General features: G+C 39.6%; 1 protein-coding gene across 2 annotated transcripts in view; it reads right to left on the reverse strand.

Annotated features, from left to right (window-relative positions):
- The window catches only part of sbf2 (SET binding factor 2), an 87,651-nt gene extending 66,043 nt beyond the window's left edge, over positions 1-21,608 (reverse strand). For both annotated transcript variants that reach the window (XM_070833813.1, XM_070833804.1), the window contains exons 1-2: positions 21,492-21,608; positions 8,693-8,778 (exon numbers count right to left, since the gene is read on the reverse strand). In XM_070833813.1, the coding sequence (XP_070689914.1) occupies positions 8,693-8,778; positions 21,492-21,546 (141 nt within the window). In that variant the 5' untranslated portion in view covers positions 21,547-21,608. The remainder of the gene's footprint in view (positions 1-8,692; positions 8,779-21,491) is intronic.
- Between the last annotated feature and the right edge of the window lie 2,281 nt (positions 21,609-23,889).

The raw sequence follows: 23,889 nt of genomic DNA on the forward strand, positions 1-23,889 counted from the left end.
TTTTTACCCTGCTGTTGGCTGGCCGCAGAGTTGGGGACTTGTAATCCTCCCTTTTGTGCTTTGTTTGTTTGGGAAGCAGCATTTCCTTTGTAACTCTCAGACTCTATCAGGAAATAACAAAATTTCGGTAAGCGTACACTTCATAACCAGAAAGTAGTCATAAAGGACAAGCTCTTCTACTGTATTACATTTAAACGTTTGAGAAATTATGCTGTACGGTGTACTGAGGCTTCATTTCGTCCTGTGTATTCCCATTTCCTGGTGAGCTCATAGCGCTTTTCAGCATGGAAAGTCCTGCTTGCTTGACAGCTCCAGCTTTGTTTCCTGATGTGTTTAGCTCCACTGGCACACGAAGCATTGATTACTCATGTGTGGATCTTCCTGACAAACACATGATCCCATTCTCCCCCTGGCTGGGACGGCATCCTGCTATCTGGAATGCACTGTTTAGTTTTTCTCTCATAGTTTTACAAACATCATAAGACCGACGTGCAGCACGACATGTCAAGTTATGGTCACTTGAGTCAATCTATCAAGTCATACAATTAGGCTGCATTCTTTCATCTGCCTGTGGTTTGGCTCTCAGCCTAAAACTGACTAACCAAGGCTGCTGATTATGAACAATGCAGTTAAGCTTTGTCATGATTTGCTTATCCAACCTGCTGAGTTCAGATAAATGACTCCCCACAGCAATAAGGGGGATTCTTTTCTCCAGTGAACTGAGCCTGACCGCAGCCCAGCTCGGGTCACACTGGAGTTAGGTACTTTTTCTGAATCAATGTGTATAAAAAAAGTACCCATTTAACTTTCTGTTAAAATGTCTATTTGTACGCCAACGCGACAGTCATACCAACAGCCCACATGATACAAGCAGTTTACAAATTTTCTGAATAACTCGAGCGTCCTTCCCGGAAGTGCGAGCCACGTTCCTCATTACAGCAGGGATTTGAGGGAAAAGGGAGGAGTTCGAGAAGTCAAAGTTCTAGACAAGAGATATGACACAAATGTTTACAGTCTGGTCAACTCAGGTCAAATTCCTTCATCAGAGGAAGTTGGGCCCCAAGAGGAATTTTTTTAATTTCATGCCCATACATTTTTTTCCAGAGAAAAACAAGTGAATTACTTCTAAATAACTGCTTTTGTGTTTGGATGGAGGGTTGGGGGACTCTTACACTGTTGTTCAGTAGTGTGCAATTAACAAACAAGTACACTAACAAAGGAAAACTCATTTAATGGTGCTACTCCACAAGCACCTAAAAACATCTTTTACGCACATCTTGAGTAAACTTTTGAACCTGATTGACACAATACGTGACAAAAGTTGCACCCCTTCCTCTCAGAGTCAAACTTCAACACATCATAAACATACTCCTGCAGTTATCTAAAGTAACTGATTACTGACTTACTCTTTCTAAACGCAATAGGAATGACAAAATCCATGACAGGTAGGGTTCTTTTATGGTTTTATGCCACATTTTTGACATAACTAAGACATATCCCTTGAACAATGACATACTCCTTCATTTATATATTTCTCATTCCAAAAACCCAAACATTATCATACTGCATATAACCTCTTCTTACGAAAACTGTTCTGTACAGTGAGACTAAAACACTGAATAAAGCATATTTATTTCAAATACAATGACATTTTCCATATCACAAACCACCTGTGGAAGCTTCATAGTGATTATGGAAAAATTAATGGTGCTTTAATATCATAGAATTTTTCATTGTTTTTGATCAAAAGGGAAGACTGAAGAGTCTAGTGGCCATTTGTGGAGCTGCATCTTAAGGTACTTCCATATTGGTTTTAGTCTTTGCCCACTGTGCTGGCCACTTGTACAAATGTTTTTCTCTCAGTAACAATTATGGCTACCAGTATATATCCGAGTAAGCAGTGGGACAAAAAAGCAAATGACCGGCATGGTATGTGGTCAGAGAAACAACTCTGCTTGCCTAGCTGACTGAGTGGAACAGAAAACCCACACCACATACTGTGTGTTGGACTGGACCAGTACAGGATTACTATTGTTCAGCCTCTCGCCCACAGCCAACTGTGGCACTAGAGATAGGGCAGTCCAAACACTGGGCTGAGACTCCCACTGTTGTCACTGGGAAACACCAGAAGCTAAATACTACAAGCCTTTAAAAAGGTGAGTACAGGTCACTTTCAAACTTTCAAAACAAACTAAGAAATACGTCAAGGAGCTATGACGTGCAACAAGCGGAGGGTGAACATTCAACAAATCCTTTGAAGATGTTTCACTGTTGACAAAGGTCAGCCTCAAACTGCTGACCAAGGAGCTTTTCAAAAATGTCTGACTTGCATAACCTCGTTAATTAATCTATGAATTACACAGTAGACAAATGGAAATTTAAGCAAACCAGTGAAAATTAAGTCATCATTTGGTTTATTAGATGTTAGAAATGATGGGAAAATGTCCATCAAAAGGTTCCAGAGACGGTTGTGGCTTTGTGTCTCAAGGATGTATAGCAAAGGGTTTTAAGAAGCAGCTGAAGAAAAAAAACAACTAAAGAACAACTAAAAAAACGACTAAAAATTGGTTAAATTAATTACATAGGTTACCTTTGAAATTTTTGAAAGTGGGTATTTAGACACACTACGATTGTTACTGTTTTGTATTATGTGTCAAATCGATCTTAACTTTTTTTATGTTTTTCATGTCTGCTGTTAATGTAACCAATTGTTTACTGTATTAACTGTAAGTGCAAACACTGTTGACTTTGTGCATTTTATTTGAATTTGGACCACAGGAAAAATTATTATGGGGCTCCCAATAAAGAGTGTTATTTCATAATTGCAATAAAATGTCAGTGCTTTAGTTCGACTAGTCAATTGATTGACGACTTGTTTCCGTAGTAACATAAATACCACTAAACCTTCATTTTGACCTTCAGTATAAAATGCATGGCCCCAAGCTTGGCTCAAAGTTTTGAAGTCTTCCTGAATGGACAGAGGTCTTCTTACTGTACAGGGACCCTTTGTCTTTCACGCATTAGCAGAGCGGATCAAAGCTGATTCAAACTCAAGATCAGTTTTCCAAAATGTAAAGACTGATTTGAGGCTATGTTATCAAGTCAAGTTAAACTATGTTATTAGAGGAGACGTTTTGTTTTCCTGCTGGGAAACGTGACTGTGGTCTGGGCAAGTCTGCTGACAGATTGTTGTCTGCAGGCTACATGTAAGGGACTGACCCTCATGTTCAACACTGAACTTTGTGGTGCTTTGGAATGTGTTTGACCTCTCGTGCAAAGTCGGTCAAGACATCTCTCTTCACCCAACACACACACACACACACACACACGTACAGATTGAAGGCCAAGCATAAACATAAACAGCAATACCTGCATGTTGTCACGGCCAGCGTTTGGTGATTTCCATTTCAATTTAAGGATTATTCATTCTCTGTTAGAGAAATTTCACAGCACTTTGCTTTGTTATTTTCCACAACCAAATTAATACCGTGTGGTCAAGTTAAGTGCACAGTAGCTCTTTTTTGGGGTTATACTTCTTTCTACAAACATTATTTTTCCAGCTGATGGCCAAGATTCTTTTGTATGACCAGTGATGGGTTAATGATTGTATAAAGCAAAATGTATCCTTATGCATAATAACATGCAATATTGCTAATAATATTGAGTTTTTGGGCGACTTTGACTTAATAATATGAAAATCAAAGTATCTACCGCATGGCTACATCTGTGCATTTTAATGGATGTTTTACAAAGTTTCTGTAGCGATAAAGCCAGTTTGAACACGATCGAAACAATCGGTTTTAAAATACTAACTCAATTTGTTTTATGTACCTCACTTATTACATGCAGCAAAGAGCATTAAACGAAAACTTTCCTGCTATATACTGGAGGCGTTTTGCTTCCACTGTGTTAAAATAAAAACCATGAAGGTTTAATTTAGGTGATGTTAGCGGTAAAAATTTACAACTCCGTTCGCTGGCAAGCACTGTAACCTGCAAAAACTGGTTTGGACGAGGTGTATGTTACTCCAAACACTCACCAATACTTGGATTAGATGGGTTTAAAATCTTAGCGTCCATCTGGTTGTCTTTCAATATAGACTTTATATCTACCATTACTACAACCCATTAAACATGAAACAAAAACAGTGCCTGATAGAGGCAGTAAACGTGTGCAGGGAAGAAGTGCACATGAGGGAGAAAGGAATAACAGAGGAAGAGTCTCACAAATCTACATTTTCTACAAATATGTTGTCTACAGGCAGCCGAAGGGACATTCACATACTCCAAGTGTTAAACAAATGATGCTTGTAATTAAACGAAGGAAACTTAGCAATTAAATAGTGAACACCAAAGTAGTTCCAGGCAGTCCTTTGGCATTTGTGTGGCACATTTTGTCTCCTTGTGACAGCGAGGGAGGTCACCATATTCCTTTTGAGTGTAGCCCCCAATTTGCTGTTAATTCAATCATTACACTCAAGTTCAAGTTAACGTTACTGTCACTGTGTTACTCATTTCAGCTACTTTTATTTGCAGAGAGATCCACGTCTGCTAATTATAGTAGTTAAATCAAAATCATGTCAAAATCAAGAAAAAAACTGCTACTACTAGAACTACTACTAATACAAAACCACTTTCTGACAAAAATGCGCCCATACCAAAAAAAAGTTAGGCCTGATAGAAGAAAACCCTACTCCTGTTTATTTGATAATGACTAATAGGTAGCCATTATTGTTGACATTTGGTGGATTTTACTCATTAAAAACCCCCTACGTGACCCTGCTAATATCCCCAGACTGTGTCCGTTTACAGTACACCGTGATGACTGTGCCTCGATCCTGGAGCGCGAGGTGATGGAAATGTACTAGGTGAGCAGCGGACTGACCTCCATCCGTAGACCTGGCTCATCCATAACAGATGAGGATTTGAGCTGGTTCCTATCATCATCACTTGGCTGAATAGATTAGAAACACATTTTTCCTAGCACAAGTTGTAAACGCTTTTTCTTGGTGCATTCCTCATCTGTGGTTATTTAGTTTGCTGGGGGCCTGTTGTGACCGCAAAATGCTTTTCGTGCTCGGCTTCATCCACTCCTTTCTACAGATGTGTTTCTTCGTGTTTGTAAATGAGTCATTTTCTTTTTCACGGACTTGAGAAAATCTGCAAATAATAATGGTTTACATACCAGCCCAAGACAGAGCCAAAATGCAAATTGCTTAGTGGGTCTGTTAAACACTATGGTGTATCTTCATTAAAGCTTCAAAGTTGGAATTTCAGTCATCTGGCTCTTGACCAAAGTTTGTCACACACCACGTAGTAGGAAAACCCCCCCCTTTTCCTGTCCTTGCTTACTCCTCTGGGTGTTTTTCATAGAGTACATTGAAGATGTGAACCTTGTTCAGCATGTTATCCACTATTCTATACCATACTTGTACTTACATCTTTGAAGAACATAATCTGTCTAAGTTTCAGTAACTATGCACAGTATTTGCCAAAAAAGGACTTAAAAAAGGGTTTAGCATTGAATGCATCCTCTTGTTTCAGCTCGGGCTTACTGCCTTCAATGAGAAACATCATGCCTTGTGCTTTCTTTGCACACTGGGGATTGCAGTATGTCTCAATTTCAGTGTATGCTGATACATAATGAAAAAGCATTGGGGGATCACTTCAGCGAGATGGAATACATACATACACACGCACACACACACACACACACACACACACAAAAACTGGTACACTGGTCCTAAATGACATCTGGAAACACTAACCTAATAGATTTAGCTAAACTTGTGGCAGTGTTTCTATATTTAAACTCCTAGAAACCATGACAGGATACTTGAGGGATGATGCTGAGAGAGTAGATCCATCCGTGTCCATTCCTCAGAGTCACTGAAAGGTTAAAGACCAGTAATAAGGTTTCAGCCTCATATTAACAAAAATTCGACCTCCGAAAGTCTACTCGACATTTTGTCTGGACAGGAAATACTTTCATTTTAAAGTTTTTAATAGTTTCCCCAGTCACATTTAGTTTGTTGGCTTCGAGGCGCACAATGCTTTCCCGTATGACACAGCACTGCTTGCCACTAAGCAATAAGTCAAACGGGATACTTGATGACCACCAACAGACTCAGTTAGTTACACAGGAAGACGCCTACATGACATTCAAACCACCCACTCACAATATGTCTATTTGTGCCGGAATAACAGACTCACTTGTCCTCAATTGCCTTATAAATATCATTGCAAAGACAAGAGTCATGGTATAACAAGTACCTCTTTGACAGTGTGCGAACAGAGCCAAAGATCTCAGCTGCAGCTACAATAACTCTGGGTCACCATTTATCAATCATTAAAAGGCAAACAAATCTGAATTCGCTATTCACCCAAAATATCTGATTTCCAACCCAAGTTTAATGTTAAACTTCTAAATCTGCAAATACTATTAAAAATGTTGATTATATTTTGCTACTTTCTACAAATGATTCTGTCATCTGAGATGCTCAGCTCTCAGATCAGCTCTCTCCATTAATCTTGGCTAAGATACCTGACCCATATTATGCAACTTGTTGGCCTCTACACCCGCTGCTTCTCAGCATCACCCCGCCATCAAACACAAAACATACCTTCAACTGCAACTGAGTTTTTAATACGAGAGAAACATAATCAGAAATCTGTATATTCCCATTGTGTTCTATTGAAAAGGAAAGAAAAATAGTATGTGCTGGATCGTACATCAAAGGATCAAGTACTGTGTTATTTTGCTGTTTTCCCTCTTTGTCGACTGCCAAAATCATTCTGCTTAGTCGTTAAAAGCTTATCTGCAATAGCCACTATAAATGAACAAAAACAGATATAATGCAGGCACTAATGTCCTGTGCAGCATGATACTGTTTAATGTTGCCCTTGAGATTGACAGTTTTTCCCAGTCCTGATAAGCAAATATTTGTCCATCCATTGCATTGTCCATGTAAGGATAACAGACCCCCTGCGGCAGACCCCCTAGGGTCACCCCGCTCACAGGGAGAGAAAAAACTAAGAAGCAACTACTCACTTAATATTCCTGAAGAGGAAGATGGAGACGGGCAGCAATGGAAACCAGATAGTTGGCTAGACATAATGTGTAAAAGAATGGTGAGGAACAAGGTTTCCCAATTAGTGAACATGGAAAGGGTTCAAAAACAAACTTTAGAGTAAACAATCATTAGGAATTTATCTGAAACAGGAAATGCCAAAATGCCAATTTTTTTCTTCTTCCTTTTTTTTTTTTCTTATATTACAGTATTTCATGCAGAAGAAGACTCTAGAAAACAAGAAAAACACTGTACAACCTGTGCACAAGCAAAAGGCCTCAGTCACATTCATGACAAAAACACCCAGACACCAATCTGTAAACTGATTTCTATGGAATCAGATTTGTTTCAAGCAAAACGTATTAAAAGTCAATCAAAATAAATGGATTTGAGAGAGAAAAAAAATGAACTCAAGCAAAAAATTATAACCTTCAAAGTAAAAAATGTCTCTTGAAAACAAATAACTCTGTCTTTTATTTTGTTCAAGGATGTAGTTTTGCTCTCGCCCTCTCTCTCTTTTGGTTACGCTTCTGGCTTTTTCGTTTGCGCTGCCAGATTCTTTGTTTGAGTTTTGACACAAACCTATCATGTGGGCGGGCTCTTTCAAGGGCACGTTCCTATTGGCTGTTGAGTTTTTGAGCGACACGGCTGTGACCCGGAGGTTGTTTCCCTGTTTGCTTGAATTGACTCCTGGGGATCTCTAAAGTTTTTTAAAAAACTACATACAGTGATTAGTACTTACTTTAATCTTGAAGCAGTTGCTTGTATGCCCCCCTATGCTTCCTCTTCATGCATGCCTTGCGTGGCGAATGAAAGATTCTTTCTCCCGCTTGGTGATTAGAAAAAGTTCAAAAAACTTTATAGATCCCCAGGAGTCAATTCAAGCAAACAGGGGAACAACCTCCGGGTCACAGCCGTGTCGCTCAAAAACTCAACAGCCAATAGGAACGTGCCCTTGAAAGAGCCCGCCCACGCGATAGGTTTGTGTCAAAACTCAAACAAAGAATCTGGCAGCGCAAACGAAAAAGCCAGAAGCGTAGCCAAAAGAGAGAGAGGGCGAGAGCAAAACTACATCCTTGAACAAAATAAAAGACAGTTATTTGTTTTCAAGAGACATTTTTTATTTTGAAGGTTATAATTTTTTGCTTGAGTCTCATTTTTTTCTCTCTCAAATCCATTTATTTTGATTGACTTTTAATAAGTTTTGCTTGAAACTTTTGAAACAAATCTGATTCTATAGATTTCTACCAGTCATGAGCTCATACAAACCAAAAGGAGGAATTCAATGTTTGCAGTGTAATTTTTGTGTAGGTGGAAGCAAAACAGACAGAGGGACACGCAGTGATCATTTCAATCATTGACTGATCAATAACTTTTCTTAACAGAAGGTAATTATGCTACAATTGTATAAAGACTACATTGTAGTACCAAAGACAAAGTTTGGTGCTGAATCATAAACTACCAAAACACATCCAACAGGTTCCAACCAGCATGTTTGATGTTAGATGTTAAAAGAACATCTCAGTAGGCATCTTATCTTTAACCTTGTTGCACCCTTATGTTCCTGGGTGTCACTATGGATAGTGTACTTAAGGTCTTCAGTTTCAGGCTGGTGTGACTCACCATCTCCACCCCCTGAGGAAAGGCCGTTCCCTCCCAGTCCTTCTTGGGAAATCGCTGAATGATCTTTCCACATCCCTCCCCTGAACCTGCAGATAAAAGGACATAAACAAAATAAATGAGCCAATTAATTAACATATGTTGTACAGTATAGGGCAGGGTGACACAGTTGAAATTATTGTAACAAATTTAATATTAATATTTTCCAATACCAAGATATGCCATGGTAAGGTAAATATATGCAGACATGTGCGGCAAGGTCATAATAATTCATTCGGACAACAAAAATGTTTAGAATGATGACATGTAACGATTATACACTACATGGTTATATATAGTGAGAGCCAATAAATCATTTTGAATTATCATTCGCCCCTAACATCAGCTTACACTGCGTAAAAATATGTAGAGATCTCACTTCATCTGCAAAGAAAAAAAAACTAACAGGAACTGCATCTGCAATAAAGATCTTGAATCTTGAATGAAACTGATGCATTCTGCCATTAACAATGCTCTAATCAACGTACGCTGTTTTCTAATAGGCTTGCAGCTCAGAGCCAATGTTCCTAAGTAACATTTGATTTGTCACGCAGATTAATCCTGGTATACAATAAAGTAATGGACAGAGACATTTGAGGAAAAAAATAAAGCTTGCAATGGTCTCAACAGATTTCCAGTTTATCAGTCATAGTTTACGTCCGAGCTATTTGTTACTTTTGACCCAACATTACTACATCGCAAAACAAGACAGAGAGGAGTCAACAGAACAAAATAAATATTAGAGATGCCAGAATGAACTCTGCTGGTCAAATACAGTAAATAGGGAGCTTGCTTAAAGATAGACAGATAGACAGATAGATAGATAGATAGATAGATATTGTTTATTGATCCCTCAGTGGGGAAAGTTTGCTGTTACAGCAGCTCAAGGGGACAGACAAAAGCACACAGTTAAAGAAATAGAAAATTAAATAAACATAATATATACAGAGGAAAACCTATATACACAGAAACATTATGTACACAATAATTACAAAGAATATACCTCTAAGATAGCGGTAAAGTCATTTCAGTGCGACTGCTGCTTAACTTGACCTGTGTCTACTTTCAAAAAAGCTACTTGGAAGCGATTTTGTTAAAATAATTCATTTTTAGTTGGACCGAGAAATTGTGAAAAGGATTAAATTGAAAAAAAAGAGAGATCTAAATATGATGACAGAGCAAAATAACACCAAACGTGACGCTGACGTGTGTGTCTGTGTTGGTCGTAGATGTATGACAGCACACATAGGTGTGCACAGTTAAAGTAGCAGTTAGTGCTGAGAGAGACAGCGGGATACTGATGTATAGCAGGTGTGGTCAACTTCACATTCAGCTGCACAGATTTGTGAGGTTGACCATCAAGAGCTTTACTAGTGAAATAACTCCCACATAGATTTCCCTAAGGGGGCCCATATGGCTGGGTCTTGCAAAACTCTATTGGATGTAATAATTCATGTCAACTTGAGTGCAAACACAACATATTTAGGAGTTGATACTGATATATGACATTCTTATTTAGCAATCAGTAAAGTTAATAAATGGAAAATTTATCTAATTTAAGAAAAATGTCCCTCATTTAACATGCCAAAAACATCATTTTAAGGCCTGTTTCACAATATGCACTTTGTCACACTGCGTTGTCTGACCGCATGACTTCATCTGAACGTTATTTTAAACTCTTAGTCACTCTTTGACAGTCAAGAGCACACTTTCTATCTGTCAGCCCAGAGAATATTGTCTCCTATCAAGAGAGTAAAAGTTTCTTGGAGTTAATTTAACTCATGCAGATGTATATACAGATATATTCATTCCCTATACATGGGGATTTTGTTTATGAAATCAATAAAAGCCTAAACTCCCAACCCAAAACACTTCCAAATTATTTCCATATAACTGCCATCATACCTTTTACCTTTTTTCCTCAACAATTTCTTCATCTTATGAGGATAACACGAATTCACTTTCGTACCTCTCGATTCCACTCATCTTTTTCATCTGTTCCAGATGACTATAGACTGTAAGAGACATCCACTTTTACTTTTGCTTTCTAGACCGGTGGCTCAAACAATGTTTTGCAGTAGGAAAAATGGCTTGTACTTCCTTGTGCAAGCCAAGTGGTACGGTTATTTTAAACCATTACTGCATTGTGATATTTATGTTAACTGTGGTATAAAATTACATATACTTAAGATAGAGGTCATTTTATCGCCGAGTCTACACAATAATCTGTTTATATCAAACAAAACACTTACAACTATTTGTAACTGACATGGATTTTACCATCCGCAAAAATGCAGAGAATTACACGTTTTTTTTTACATAAGCACTGAACCCATGTCAAATTGCTATGTTGGTCAGAGGAATCAAAACAGATATATCGGTATGCTGCATGTGCTTTTCAAATTACTTACAACCTACAACTTTGGCTCAAAAATATAAAAATTTCATCAACAAAAAAGTCAGACAGGGACACCACTGTACTGGTAAAGATATTCTATATCGAGTGTGAGGACATGGGGAACCACATAGTGTGCATGAACAGCAATGTGCATTCCCGCAGGGCTGGTTGTCAGCACCAACAAACCATGAGCAGTGACTGTCGGGATCTCTGTGCTTCCACTGGAAACACGAGGAGGCCAGTGGTCTTTGAACAGTCACTAGAATAACATTATGACCCTTTGAGAGAGTTTGTGTGTGGGTACCTGCGCTGTAGAGCTGGGCCTACGGCTCTCCTACAGTATATGAGGATATCCAGGTGTGTACGTGTTGGGAAGAGCCAGTACATCGTCATAGCCCAGCTGTTTATTGGCGTTAACGTTACTGGTTGCCAGCCATAAATATCTAGTGGAGCTCTGAATACAGCAGTTATCGGCAAGACCATATGTTGTTTTACTACTACAGAAGACGAACAGATCTCTTGTTCATGTACGTCATCTTCTTCATCACGCGCCTGTGAGGACTTGCTAATGTTTCCAGCAGCTATGGCATCAATTAAGTTCACTTCCAAAAATATTTTGGTTTTAGCTTCCCCCGACAGGTGGACATTCTAAAAATTGGTGGTAATCGATCAATTCTGCCATTCAGTGCATTTCTGCAGTCCTATCTCAACACAGGAAAATCTCATGACTCAGCTAACTACTCAGCACATAGCCCCCATGTCACACTTTGGCCAGAGGTCAGATACCGTGCACGAGTGAGGCGAATTGCTTCAACAAACAGGAGAATGAACTGCTGCACATCATCATAATGACATGCGGTCCTCAGCAGCCGGCCGCAGCCCTCCTGCACCAAGTGCCTCAAGTCTGCTGTCAACAGCTCTTTGAAACGTAGACCCAATTGATCATGATGAGGCTCTTGGGCCTGAGAGGCGACCGGTCTTGATCGTGGATTGTATGTATGTTTGTTTGAACAGAACTTTTGACTTTGTTCACCTGTAAAGGAGAGTAGAGCATCCAGACACTGCATGGAGACTGGTGCTAGCAGAACACCAGTCCGTCTGACCGTTACGTGTCTTCGGGTCTTTACAGCTCCTCTAATTGAAATCACATGCCGTAAGTGCTCCAAGTTCAAATTTTCAACCACAGATGAAAATAAATGACAGAATTCCTCACATTCCACGAGGCTGCACTCTTGTATTAAAACAAGCCATGCTTTCAAATACTACCCCCCTGATAACTATAAAGAACCCCATCAGTGAGGATAATAGAGCCCAGGCCTGAAAAGGAACATGCTAATTTGAACATCCGCTAGCAAAATGTAGGAGGGATGAAGTCCAAAATCAAGTTTATGTACATAGTTTTTGGCAGAAGCCTATTTAAAAAACAGGGAGAATACCTGTCCAAGCCCACAGCATGTGTGTGCACGTTTAAGAGAGCTTATTTCAAAGTCAATACAGCACAACCTGCACTGAGCATGAATTACAGAATTCAGTCAGTTCAAAAGTTTTTAGAAAATGAGCTTACTCAGATATTTTCCAAGGAAAATAAAAGGAGACGAGGTAGGAGAGTAGAGCAGGTATTTCGTTAGGCGAGATGCCTAAATTAAAGTGATTACGCACACTACCTTTCCTGACTAGGAGCTCCAAACCATAGTTGGGAGACCTCCAGTTTTAGGCTATTTTAGTTGACTTTTTAACCTGACTGGTAGCTGGTAAATAACTTTTTACAGTTGGTGAAAAGTATGCAAAGTGTTTTCACAAACTTTTTATTTCTTTACTGTGGCACCTAACACACAGCTTTTCAGTAGCTACAATACTGCAATGTTTGAGTTTATCTACACACCTTATGGCTTGACTAAAGTAACATGACTAACACAAATGGCATATACGCTTCTCTGTGGCTACGACAATGTGCCGGTGCTTCTTGCAACAAACCAGGAAGACCAAGTCACATTTACAGATAACACTGGACGCCGTTATTGTCGTCACTGAAAGTAAGTAATTGTATGTATAATATGGGGTAGAAAAGAACAGGAGAACTCAGGGTGGGACAGATGAGGACACAGAGAGAGAGAGAGAGGAGGCAGAGTGGTCGTGGAATGACAAAAAGACAGTAGTATCTCCTCACCCAATTCACCACCACTGCCATTTCATATTGCCCCCACAGCCAACCGGTGTTCAGCAAGAAACACCGAACATTGTAGCACAACATATGTATGTATGCACATATTTATGTTTTTTTCTGAAATGATTTTAGGTTCATATTTATGATCAGGAACAATAACTATACATTAACCAGCCTTATCAGTGCCGTTAAAGATTTGCAGTCCAGTGCAAACATTTGGCTTCTTTTATGAAATATTTGTATGCACACGTTTTGTTTTTTTTTTAATTTATCCTTACATACAAAAATATTGTGAGCTGTGTGGGATTCATCAATGTCTTTTATTACCAAAATAGGAAAACAAAATATCTCTTAAAATATCTAGAGCAGCTCGTAAACTGATACCGTGATGCTCACAAAATCTGGCTGAGGTTTGTGGCAAGTTCTCTGCCATGAAACAGCTTATAAAACAAAACCATTGGGAAATACCGGTTAGATATAAAATATTCCAACGGCATTAGCAGTTTTTAACACTTTTTATTAGGTTTACTAGCGGTTTGTTCTAGCATATAAAAAGGGCTCAACAATTTCCTTGATATGTGGAATAAAACAATGTTTTATTTACTAAATATTTTCCACATTAAGAGCAAAAATATAGTATAAAATAGGCATTGAACCCAGCCTCTTTAGGGCTGACATGTAACTAGTTACGCCTCCTGTTTCTCATCTCATAAACTGATTTTGATTTGTTAAACTGGAGTCTACATCAGTTTCTGTCACCTGCCATGGCAGGCTGCCATGCCCAACAATGCCTAACACTCTTGCACTTAAGAGCACATGCATGTTGCATGTCTGTAACACAGTGACAGCTGTGTGGTGGTACAGTAGTGATCTGAGAACACAGGCAAGCCCCCCGACTCATATCAGGACCTGAAACAGGGTTCTCCACACATCTTATAGCAAAATCAAGAATATTGTATTGGTTCAAGGCTGAATTTTAGGTGAACAATAACTAGCTACTTTCAACAAGATATGGGCATAAAAGCAATATTACCAACACAATGCTGACTCTAATAACATAATAAAAGTTTTGATATTTCATAAAATAAGTCTTTCAGAAAAAGGGATATTTCAAATCTAACATTCCCTTTCTATGCAACCCCACTGGGACTTGAGCCATTACTGCAAGTCAGCACACACACATTCATACACCCACCCACACACACACAAATATCTGACTTCAGCACTCAGAAAGATTGAATGACCCTAATAATTTATTACCGAGTTTCATGATTTAGCATAGTTTCAACAACAAGTGAAAAAGCACAGAGGAAAAGTTGTTAGTCTTTCTTGATTAGAGCAGATGTTTCTCCTCTTGGGAAAAAAGCTCCATTCATCTTCCTGATTTATCTTAGTGCTGTTACTGTTGATTAAATCAGCCAAATGCTTATTTTACCATGTATGGAGAGGCCACCAGTGGACTCAGGAGCCAGTTTATGTAACATTTACGTCAGTACTTAACCTGATTTTAGCCCAGCCACACACACAGGTGGATCACCCTGGACCAAGCTCACAGGTATCACTTATTCCTTATCTTCCACTCCAATATCAAGACCCCAGTTTAACGAGAAAATCCACATAAAGATAGAATTTGCATCAAGCTATTTCGAGAGACTGAGGATGACTCCACATCCAGACAGTGCCTGGCTTTGTGGGATCATATAAGTTTTGTTTGACATATTACATCCAAAACAGTTTAAATGTAGAGCTTCCAGCTGTGTGTCAGACAATGCGGCTACAGCCCAGTGAAATCACCACAGACGCTGTCATCTTGCCTCATCTTTTATTCCAATAGTTGCTGTGTATAGAGCAGCTCCATTTGTCTTATCACTTCAGTCCCTCACTCTGCAGTTAAGCTTAAGGACAGACCTGTTTCAAATTCACTAATTCTAACTAAATTCTTAATTAAATTCTGTATCAGAGCCAGGATCATTGTTGAAGCAAGGGAAAACCCAGTTTGGCCTCAGGGGTGACCATCATCAGGAAACTAAACTGCTCTGGATGTTCTGTGCAGATGATATGCAAAGGAATCGTTTACATGGCAAAAGGGTATCAGAGATTAGCGAGCTGATGATGTCATAAATATCAAATTCAGGAAGCATTTCAGCCTAAGAAGACAGCTGCTGGGCAGGAAACGTGTGTAAAAAGATAGACACTGACCACTTAAGGTCATGTTCCGGTCAAAATGTTGGGAGAAAGGGAAAACTTTTCAGCCAGGAGAGGAGCTGCGGTGCCACATTCACAGCATTGGGTTTCTTCAGCCTCCTCTTTTGAATTGTTTGACACAGAAAGCTTTAAATTTATAGGCCGATTTTGACATTCCTCAGATTTGTGGTTCCCGAGTGGGTCACCATCACGAGCCAGGTTGAAATGATCAACTTTAATATCTCTAAATAAACGACTCCGTCATCTTTTCATCACTTGCTGTTTTCCTCAGCTCGAGATCAAAAAAGCTGTGCAGTATCAATGCCACGGTCATCACTCAGTCTCTTCTGCCTTCTTCTTGAAAAGCTATGTGGAGGCCAACAGTTCATCCAAAAATCACTCTCCCTTTTCCTTTCAACAAACAATAAGATGCAATTCATTTTACAGTCCCTGGTAACGTCTGTTGGTATACTTACATTAATGCTTTTCAGATGAGTCTGAGCTCAGAAACATGTCTGTGTTCATCACATCCAGGCTGAGTTCATTTTAGTTCAACGCCGCAGCAGTTTTAAGGCATAGATATTGCAGTCACAGGGCTATTGAATTACATCAGATTAAGGAAATGGTTAGCTTATTTTGGAGAAGGAGATGACCTACTGTTTTACGGTACTTTTTCCAACTTTATACCACCAACCTACCTTATCTGTCACATTTTATTTACTCTTAAAATATCATGACTAAAATGTTTCCTCGCATGAACTTTAGCATCATTTGCATGGCCAGAGAAATCACAAAGCACTGATTGTATAACCTTATCAACAGGCTGGGAGCAGCGTAACAGTAGCCACTGGAGTTTCCCTACGAATCAGTTTTTAACTCTACAGCAGAGAGGAAGGAACTCCTCCATTGTGGTCAGGATGCCTCTCACCACCAAGTCTGAATCCAAACGAGATGCTGCCAAATGTGGAGTTGAAAAGAAAACAATCAATGGAGGCAGCAAATCCACAATGTAAAGTAGAAGTGAAACAATGCCCCATCTTACTCCCTGCAACAGTGTGACACCTTTGTTAACCACAAGCAGCCTGTTGGTGCTGAAATAATAGGAGGAATGGTATTTGGCATCAACGGCTGTGTGAGGGATGTATGAGAACCTTTTGGGTTTTTTTTTGATAAACCACTATAGTTATCAAAGGGTCAAATCACAGATGTGAAGAAAGTGAAACTCAAAATGGAGGTGAATGTTTTTCAACTGAAAACCTCTGGATAATTTTAATAATGCAATGGTCATGCAGAGGTTGTTATTACGTGATAATCAGCCATTTGCAGTATTGGCAAAAGTGGTATATTATGCACGTGAAAACACAGCACAGTGAATGCAGCACTTGATCATCCAAATAAAACCAAGAAAACCAATAACTCACTTTGCTAAAATAGTTGAATCGGAAACTACTACCTCCCCATAAATAATACAAGTAGTATATAGGTTGTATATGCGTATGATAGTGCAGCTATGAATCTTGTTCCTTAAGCAGACCAACATTTGAACATGTGTTTCTGCTGATGTTGATGAAACAAAACAGACTACACAACTTGACTTGGCTTGGATAACTAATGATTTAGAAAATTAACCACAATACATGGCGGCACTTCAAGATCTTGCATCTACATCATGAAATCAACATCTCGTGTTGAAAGAGCAGATCTCTGAAGACAGTGTGTCCAAACCTTATTTACTTTATGGCGTTATCCAGCCAAACTTAGTACTTACTAAGTTAACACGTGGCTTTTAGCCATCACCACAGCGTAAGCAAACAGATGTCAAATATAATCTTGGACTGATTATCAAGAGTTAATGCTTTGAAGAACCTTGTTTATGTGACATATTTTTAGACAAAGGCTCGCAAATTGTATACATGTAAAAATGAGGTTCCAGACAACTTCCTGAACAACATTCTGATCCTGTGAAAACAATCTTCATAAATCAAGTTTTAGTTCTGAGAAATGTCTCATATTTGAAACTGAACAAATGAAAAAAAAGCATGCACACTGTTACTGTTGCAATCAGAAAAAGCTCAATATTTTACACTCTAGGTAACATGTAGCTCAACTGTGTTTTATGCAGTCCATGATGCGGGCATTCTCTGACATGAGGAGACCATGAATGAGCACAGAAGCCAGGCCAAAGCCAGCAGATGTGTGATCGTTAGTCAAACAGTACTTGAAACTAATCAAAAAGATCCAGTAAATAAAACTATGAATCCCCAGCTGGTGCAGACCAACACAAGCTCGAAAACCACTTTATAGCCCGGAGTGAAAGGCAAGAGATCGTTTAAGCGTATAAGTTTAGGAAGACAACCATCAAGACAAACCACAGACGCACCAACATGCGCTATTTTCATAGAATTTCCACCAAGATGAAATACGTAAACAAAAATAGCAGACAAAAACGCAAACCTCTTGGAGGTTCGAATGCTGGTTTTGTTCTTTGAGAAAAGGGTGTTATTTTTTTTGCCAAAGCACTTTCCTTGTGGGTGTGTCAAAAGAGCCAGCACAAAAACAAACACTCTTTGAGAAGTTGTAACAGAAGGTCAATTCATCAAAGTTTCAGAGGATAAAACCTAGTATTGAGTCATTCTTGTTACAGCTGTTACAATAATGCTTAAAAGGCATTAATGAATTTGAGTCAGGCGACATTACAGGGCAGGCCGATTAAGAAATGACTCCACATCTAAAGCTTGCGAACTTACATCTCTGCAGATAAACATCTAATGACACATAGCAGCATCGCTCTGTCGAATGATTACTGCAGATGGAAGTGTTTTGCTATTGAACATTTGGAAGTATACCAGCTATTTTGCAGGATTGTGCTGCGTTACATAAGCCATTCCAGACCAGAAAATCCAGACCATAAAGTCACAGACACTAGAGATTGGGCACTATGACTGTGAAACACATTCCAAAAGCAGTTTGATTCAAAAAAAAAAAAAAAGAAAAGAATGGTGATATCCATCCAGTAAACTGTTTGAGAAAAGCAGCTGGGCAAATTCCTCTCCTTCACTTGGCAAATTACAGTTTATGGTGAGCAGCACGCCAGGCCGTATATAAACTCTTGCCAATAAATAGAAACAGTGTCCTACTGCAGACAGAAAATACAGATTATAGAGTTCAATACATGCCTCCATTTGAGCCAGCTTTATCACATTCCAACATTATTCATGAAAATAATTCCAAGGTTTGTGGCCCATGACATTGGCCCCCAGGGAGGCAGAATCTGGTCCAATGCCTAATGGAGGAATCTGTCTCTCAGATCATGTTCCCTTTTATCGTACTCGCCACTGCGTATTCATTTTCACATATCTGACGCACTAAAAACGACAGGCAGCATTCCTGCGATACATTTTAAGGTCAACAATGAACTATGGAGTTGGAAGTCGCCCTACTTTTCTTTGACTTTTTTTTCCATTTGCTTTATATTGCTTCAGTGTGCTGCACCATGCACAATGATTTGACCATTAGTTATGTGGCTTTTGATACATTTTTTTGTAAATAGGTCACTTGACTCCAACTGAAAATATCACAAGTGTTCTTGCTGGAGACACGTATCCTGGATTTATATTCATTCTGAAGGGGAAAAAGTATTCAGCAATAAAAGAGCAATATAAGCAAGTTAATGAAACTGGGTCGTGTAAGGTAACAATTCTCACTGAATTTAGTGACTACACAGTACTTGATCACTTTTCTACCTTCATACTTAATCTTTACTATACAGTATTGAAACTACAAGCCCACTGCACTGCACCTGCATGTATTCCTACCTCCACACCGCCCTGTGTCACCCAAAGAGAAGCTTCTCCACCACTACTACTGCACACTGTTGCATCTGACTGCAGCCACACACCACTTGTTGTAAGCAATGTTTTTTTTTTTTTTTTTTTTTTAAAATGCAAAGATTATTATTTTACATGGACAAAAAAAACTCCACACCACACTATTTTGTGTGGTAACGTTTAAATTTGGAGTTTACTGGTTTTGTTTTTACAGTGTAATCCTGAATCACTACAAACTGGAACCAAGCCCATTCCTCAACAGATTGGTGGTTAGCGTTATTTTCCAACTGGTCCATCCATAGTAATCTAACAATGAGAATTGGGTCAGACCAGTGGAGCAAAAGCCAGTGCAGAGCAGGAGGCTTGGTGATGACCCACAGAGGGATCCCTGGTTTGAATTAGCAAGCAAGGTGGACAGGAAAAATCTGTTGTCTAGACAACCTGCTGCACATGACTGTGAACAGACTGGTTCTGTGAGCCAGCTTCACTGGGAAAAGGCATTGCTTTCTGAACAGTCACAGAAATAAACAGTCATCTTATTTCCCGCCATGTTTCGAAGGTAAAAGTCATTTTAATTTTCGAGCTCTGAGAAAATCCCTCTGACTTACAAGCGAGAGCATCTCTGCAGGGCTCCAGCCAAAACCAACAACTGATACGCTACATTACAGTCAGAAAAACAAAATAAAATCAGACAAATACAATTCAATAAGCAGCAGGGGATCATTTTTGTCCTGCGGAGGGGCATAAGCCTTCACAGCGTCCTAATCGACCACAGTCTGAGATGGCCGACTTTTATTGCTTGCTCTCTGCACAAGCAGCTTCATCATTATCATCAGTGGCCAGTGGGGAAAAAAAAAACTAAAGTTATGGTCCCTGTGTTTCCTTCGTGGTGAATGTGAATCCATTCAGACTCTTCTGGTGATGCCAGGAACATTTTGTCCCGGGAGCACAAAAAATTCATTTGTCAGTTGGCGCTGGGATGCACAGAGCTGATGAAAGACACTGTTTACCTATTGTGCATAGCAAGCTATGGTGACTAAGAGGATTCAGCTGCTCTGGCCCCTCTTTGGTCACACATGGTGCTGGATGGGCGCCACTGAAAGAGGCTAAGGCTTGAATGTGTTCCCTTAAGGCAGATTTGCTGAATATTTTTTTTACTTTCTCCAGGCTGCTCACAGAGCAACAGTTCTTGTTGGATCCTCACAAGCGGGTGAACGGCAATAAATTGCACTGATTTGCACTCTTTACTGTACAAAGCACCTTTTATCATTAGGGAACATGGAAAATTGGAAATGTGGGAACTGAAAATAAGCGCAGTGCCAAAAGTTTGTCATCTAATTGTCTATTAGTGCTTGGAAATGTGTGCAAAGCTGTTTCCTGTCTTGGATGAAAAGAATGCGAGGCTGGACCTGAGGCATGGGGAGCTCTGTGTCCCTCAACAGAGCAAGAGAGGAGAGGGAGAGGAGGGAAGAGGGGATCTGGCCGTGCACAAGGACTGCCTTTCCTCGCAGCTGTATAACGTTACGCCCATCATGAAAAAGTTGAGCACTCTTCCGGCAAAAACAAATATAACGCAACAAATCATTGACAAGTGTGGCTGCAGCGGGTAAAAATAGACCCAAAACAGAGCGTGCAGGACAGGCAAGTAGCAACCCATCACCATTACATTGCGTAACAAATATACAAACAATGGATGCAAACATTAATAGCAATCCTGACCTCGCTAGTGTGAGCAAAACCAGTATGATCAAGGAAGAGCTACATTTGGTTTTAAACGATCTTGAGTGAGCATTATTCAGAGAGGGTGTCCCTTCAGCCCCTGAGAAAGCAGCCCCGGACCTGACAGCAGCACGATCAACAGGGACAGGATGTGACAGATTTTGAATCCATGAAAAGTTTCGATTGATCCAAGTCAAATATCGCATCTCGTCGTGGACAAACATCCGCTGGTGACTTGCCATCAGGCGCGTGCTTGATCTGTAAACACACGCCGGCCAGATGATGTTCAGTATCTGTCCGGCTAATGAGAATAAAAAGCGAAAGTGTTTCCAGACTCGCCTGGTAGCTGTTGCGGCTAAGCTAAGCGCAAAGCTATGTAGCATCAACATCACCACACACTGACTGACGGCCTGGACGCAAAAACTCAGGAGCCGCTCCTCAATCTGCGAGCCGCCCCTCCGCCAAACTTACCGGCTTTCTCCTGATCGTATCCCACGACAATAAAATAGTCTGCCAATCTAGCCATGTCTGCTGCTTTTCCCGAGATACACCAACACAATTCAGCATTTTTCCTTCTTCCAAAGCACAGCCATGTTTGACAGAAGGAGTGTCACTGCGCTTGCGTGCAGGAGCGGGAGACATCCATGGGCGTGGGCCCTGGAGTTTACAAATACAGCCCTGTGTCCCCAGCAGAGGCTCCAAAGCAGGGGGTCCCCACCCTTTTTTTTAACATCAGGGACACACTGACAGCCACTACGCCTGCATAATACTAGCTTTTACTGTGGGAAATGTATTGACAACCACGATGGGAAGCCTGCTATTGCAACAGTGATTACTGCCTGAGCTGCAGTAGGCAATTTTATTTATTATTTTGACCATTGCATGTCACTTACAATATTTAATCCGATGATTCCCTATTAAAAAAAAAAAGTGTGTCTGTGAGGGCTTGCTCCTTTTTATATTTATATTTTCATTTTAGCAAATCACAGCCATTGTGCAACCTGGGGTTTCCCTCACTAACAGTATTTAATTGAAGGGTTCCTCTAATCCTGACTGGTTGTTTCATTCAGACAGGGTCCCATTTTTTAAAAACTAAATACAAAAGTGCTCACAGATGCACAATTTTTTTAAAGGAACCCTTCAATTGATTATTGTTAGCCACATGCAATGGTCAATATAGGTTATTTCAACCCAAATTATAACTAATATCGCCTAGTGCAGCTTTAAAGGAAGGGTGTGCAACTTATTTTAAAAACATTTTTTTGTCATATTTGTTGAAATTCTCATAACAGCCCAATAACAATTAATAAATCATATAGTTAATAAAACCAGACTGCAAAGCATTCAGCCTGAATAAAACGTTTGGACTGCTGCCTGTCTGTCTGCCTACTTACCCGCCGGGTTAGGCAGCGGTTACCCACCCACTTAGCCGAAGAATGAGAGAGAGAGAGATACGTCTCTCATATATGTGTACCGTGACAGGCTCCCATTTAGTGGGCTAACATACATCTATGGAGCTTTAATGCAATAGATGGGAATAATTAAATTATTATTATGCCACATTGGTAGATAAATGTAAGCAACAAATAAGTGGGAAAGCAGTTTTGACAGAGTCATGTGGAATATTTATCATGTTACATTCAGCAGATGGGATTTTCATGTTTCATGACCCACTAGTCGAGTCTGCCACCAGTACAAAAGAAAACTGGTTTAAAAATAAGCAAAATTTCATAAAGCCAAGGTTCATTTTTCCCCCTTAACAAGCTGCTCCAAATGCAATAGCAAAATGATTGGTGGTTATTCCTATAAAAAATAATATATCTGTGTTTAACCCATTTCCTCTGAATGCTTTGATTTTGCGGTAAGCGCAACAAAAGAGAAATGGTGTCTTGGTTTCTTGGTCAATTAAAATGAATGTGGTTGTGATTTGACATACAGTTAGAGGGACAGGGCAAACTCATGTGGTTGGTACAAAATATTGAATATTTATGAGGCTTTCACTGGCAATAGCACATGGAAATCAGTCCTACAGCTAATGTGTGTGAGGGGAACACACAAACCACGTCACTGTCAACAATAGCAGGAACACAGCATGCAATTTCCACTGTATGTTCTCTCACTCTTCATCTCTCTTTCCAACATCTTGCTAATTTATTTTTTCTTTGTTTCTCTCCCTCTCTTGTTCCACTTATTGTTTTGGCTTGCTAGTAAAAGGAAGATGAAGACAGTGGTCGTTAAAGAGTTGAACTCAAGCCAAACCATGAAGAAATACAGAGTGGGTGTTTAAATATTGTGCTTATCATATCAAAAGAATGATGGGGAAGTCATGGGACCTCAAACAACACACATTCCCAGTTGACATATATTTCTAGGGTCAATAGCATTGTAATTATTATGAATCATCTTTCAAATTTGTGCCTTTGGGGTTGACACCCTCCTCTTCCTGGCACACATTACATTAATTGCTCAGGTTTCCTGCCACACGTACCTGCTCACACGTAGAGTGTAAGGCCATACAAAAGGTGTCAGTCATCCTACGACAGCAACTTCACAGAGGACAAGCAAAAGATTTCTATATAAGGAGCCAAAAAGCAGCAGCAGGATTTTGTTGTCATTATTGCACAATCTCCTGTTATAAACTCTGGTGAGGAGATTACTTGTTTGCCGGAGGCAATTATCATTACAAAGTGCTTACACAACTTTTGCTGTTTTACAGAACATGTGTTTGACATTTCTGACTTTTTTTTAGCTTAAAATATGACACCATGTGTGGAATGAGGTCGCATGAGATATAAATAGGAAGGAAGGTTCTGTGTCAGGGACTTAAGACGATAAGATATGATTTATAGGATGTTGATATGCTTGAGTG

This window comes from Pempheris klunzingeri, chromosome 1, assembly GCF_042242105.1.
Source record: "Pempheris klunzingeri isolate RE-2024b chromosome 1, fPemKlu1.hap1, whole genome shotgun sequence".
Classification (NCBI taxonomy): Eukaryota; Metazoa; Chordata; class Actinopteri; order Acropomatiformes; family Pempheridae; genus Pempheris; species Pempheris klunzingeri.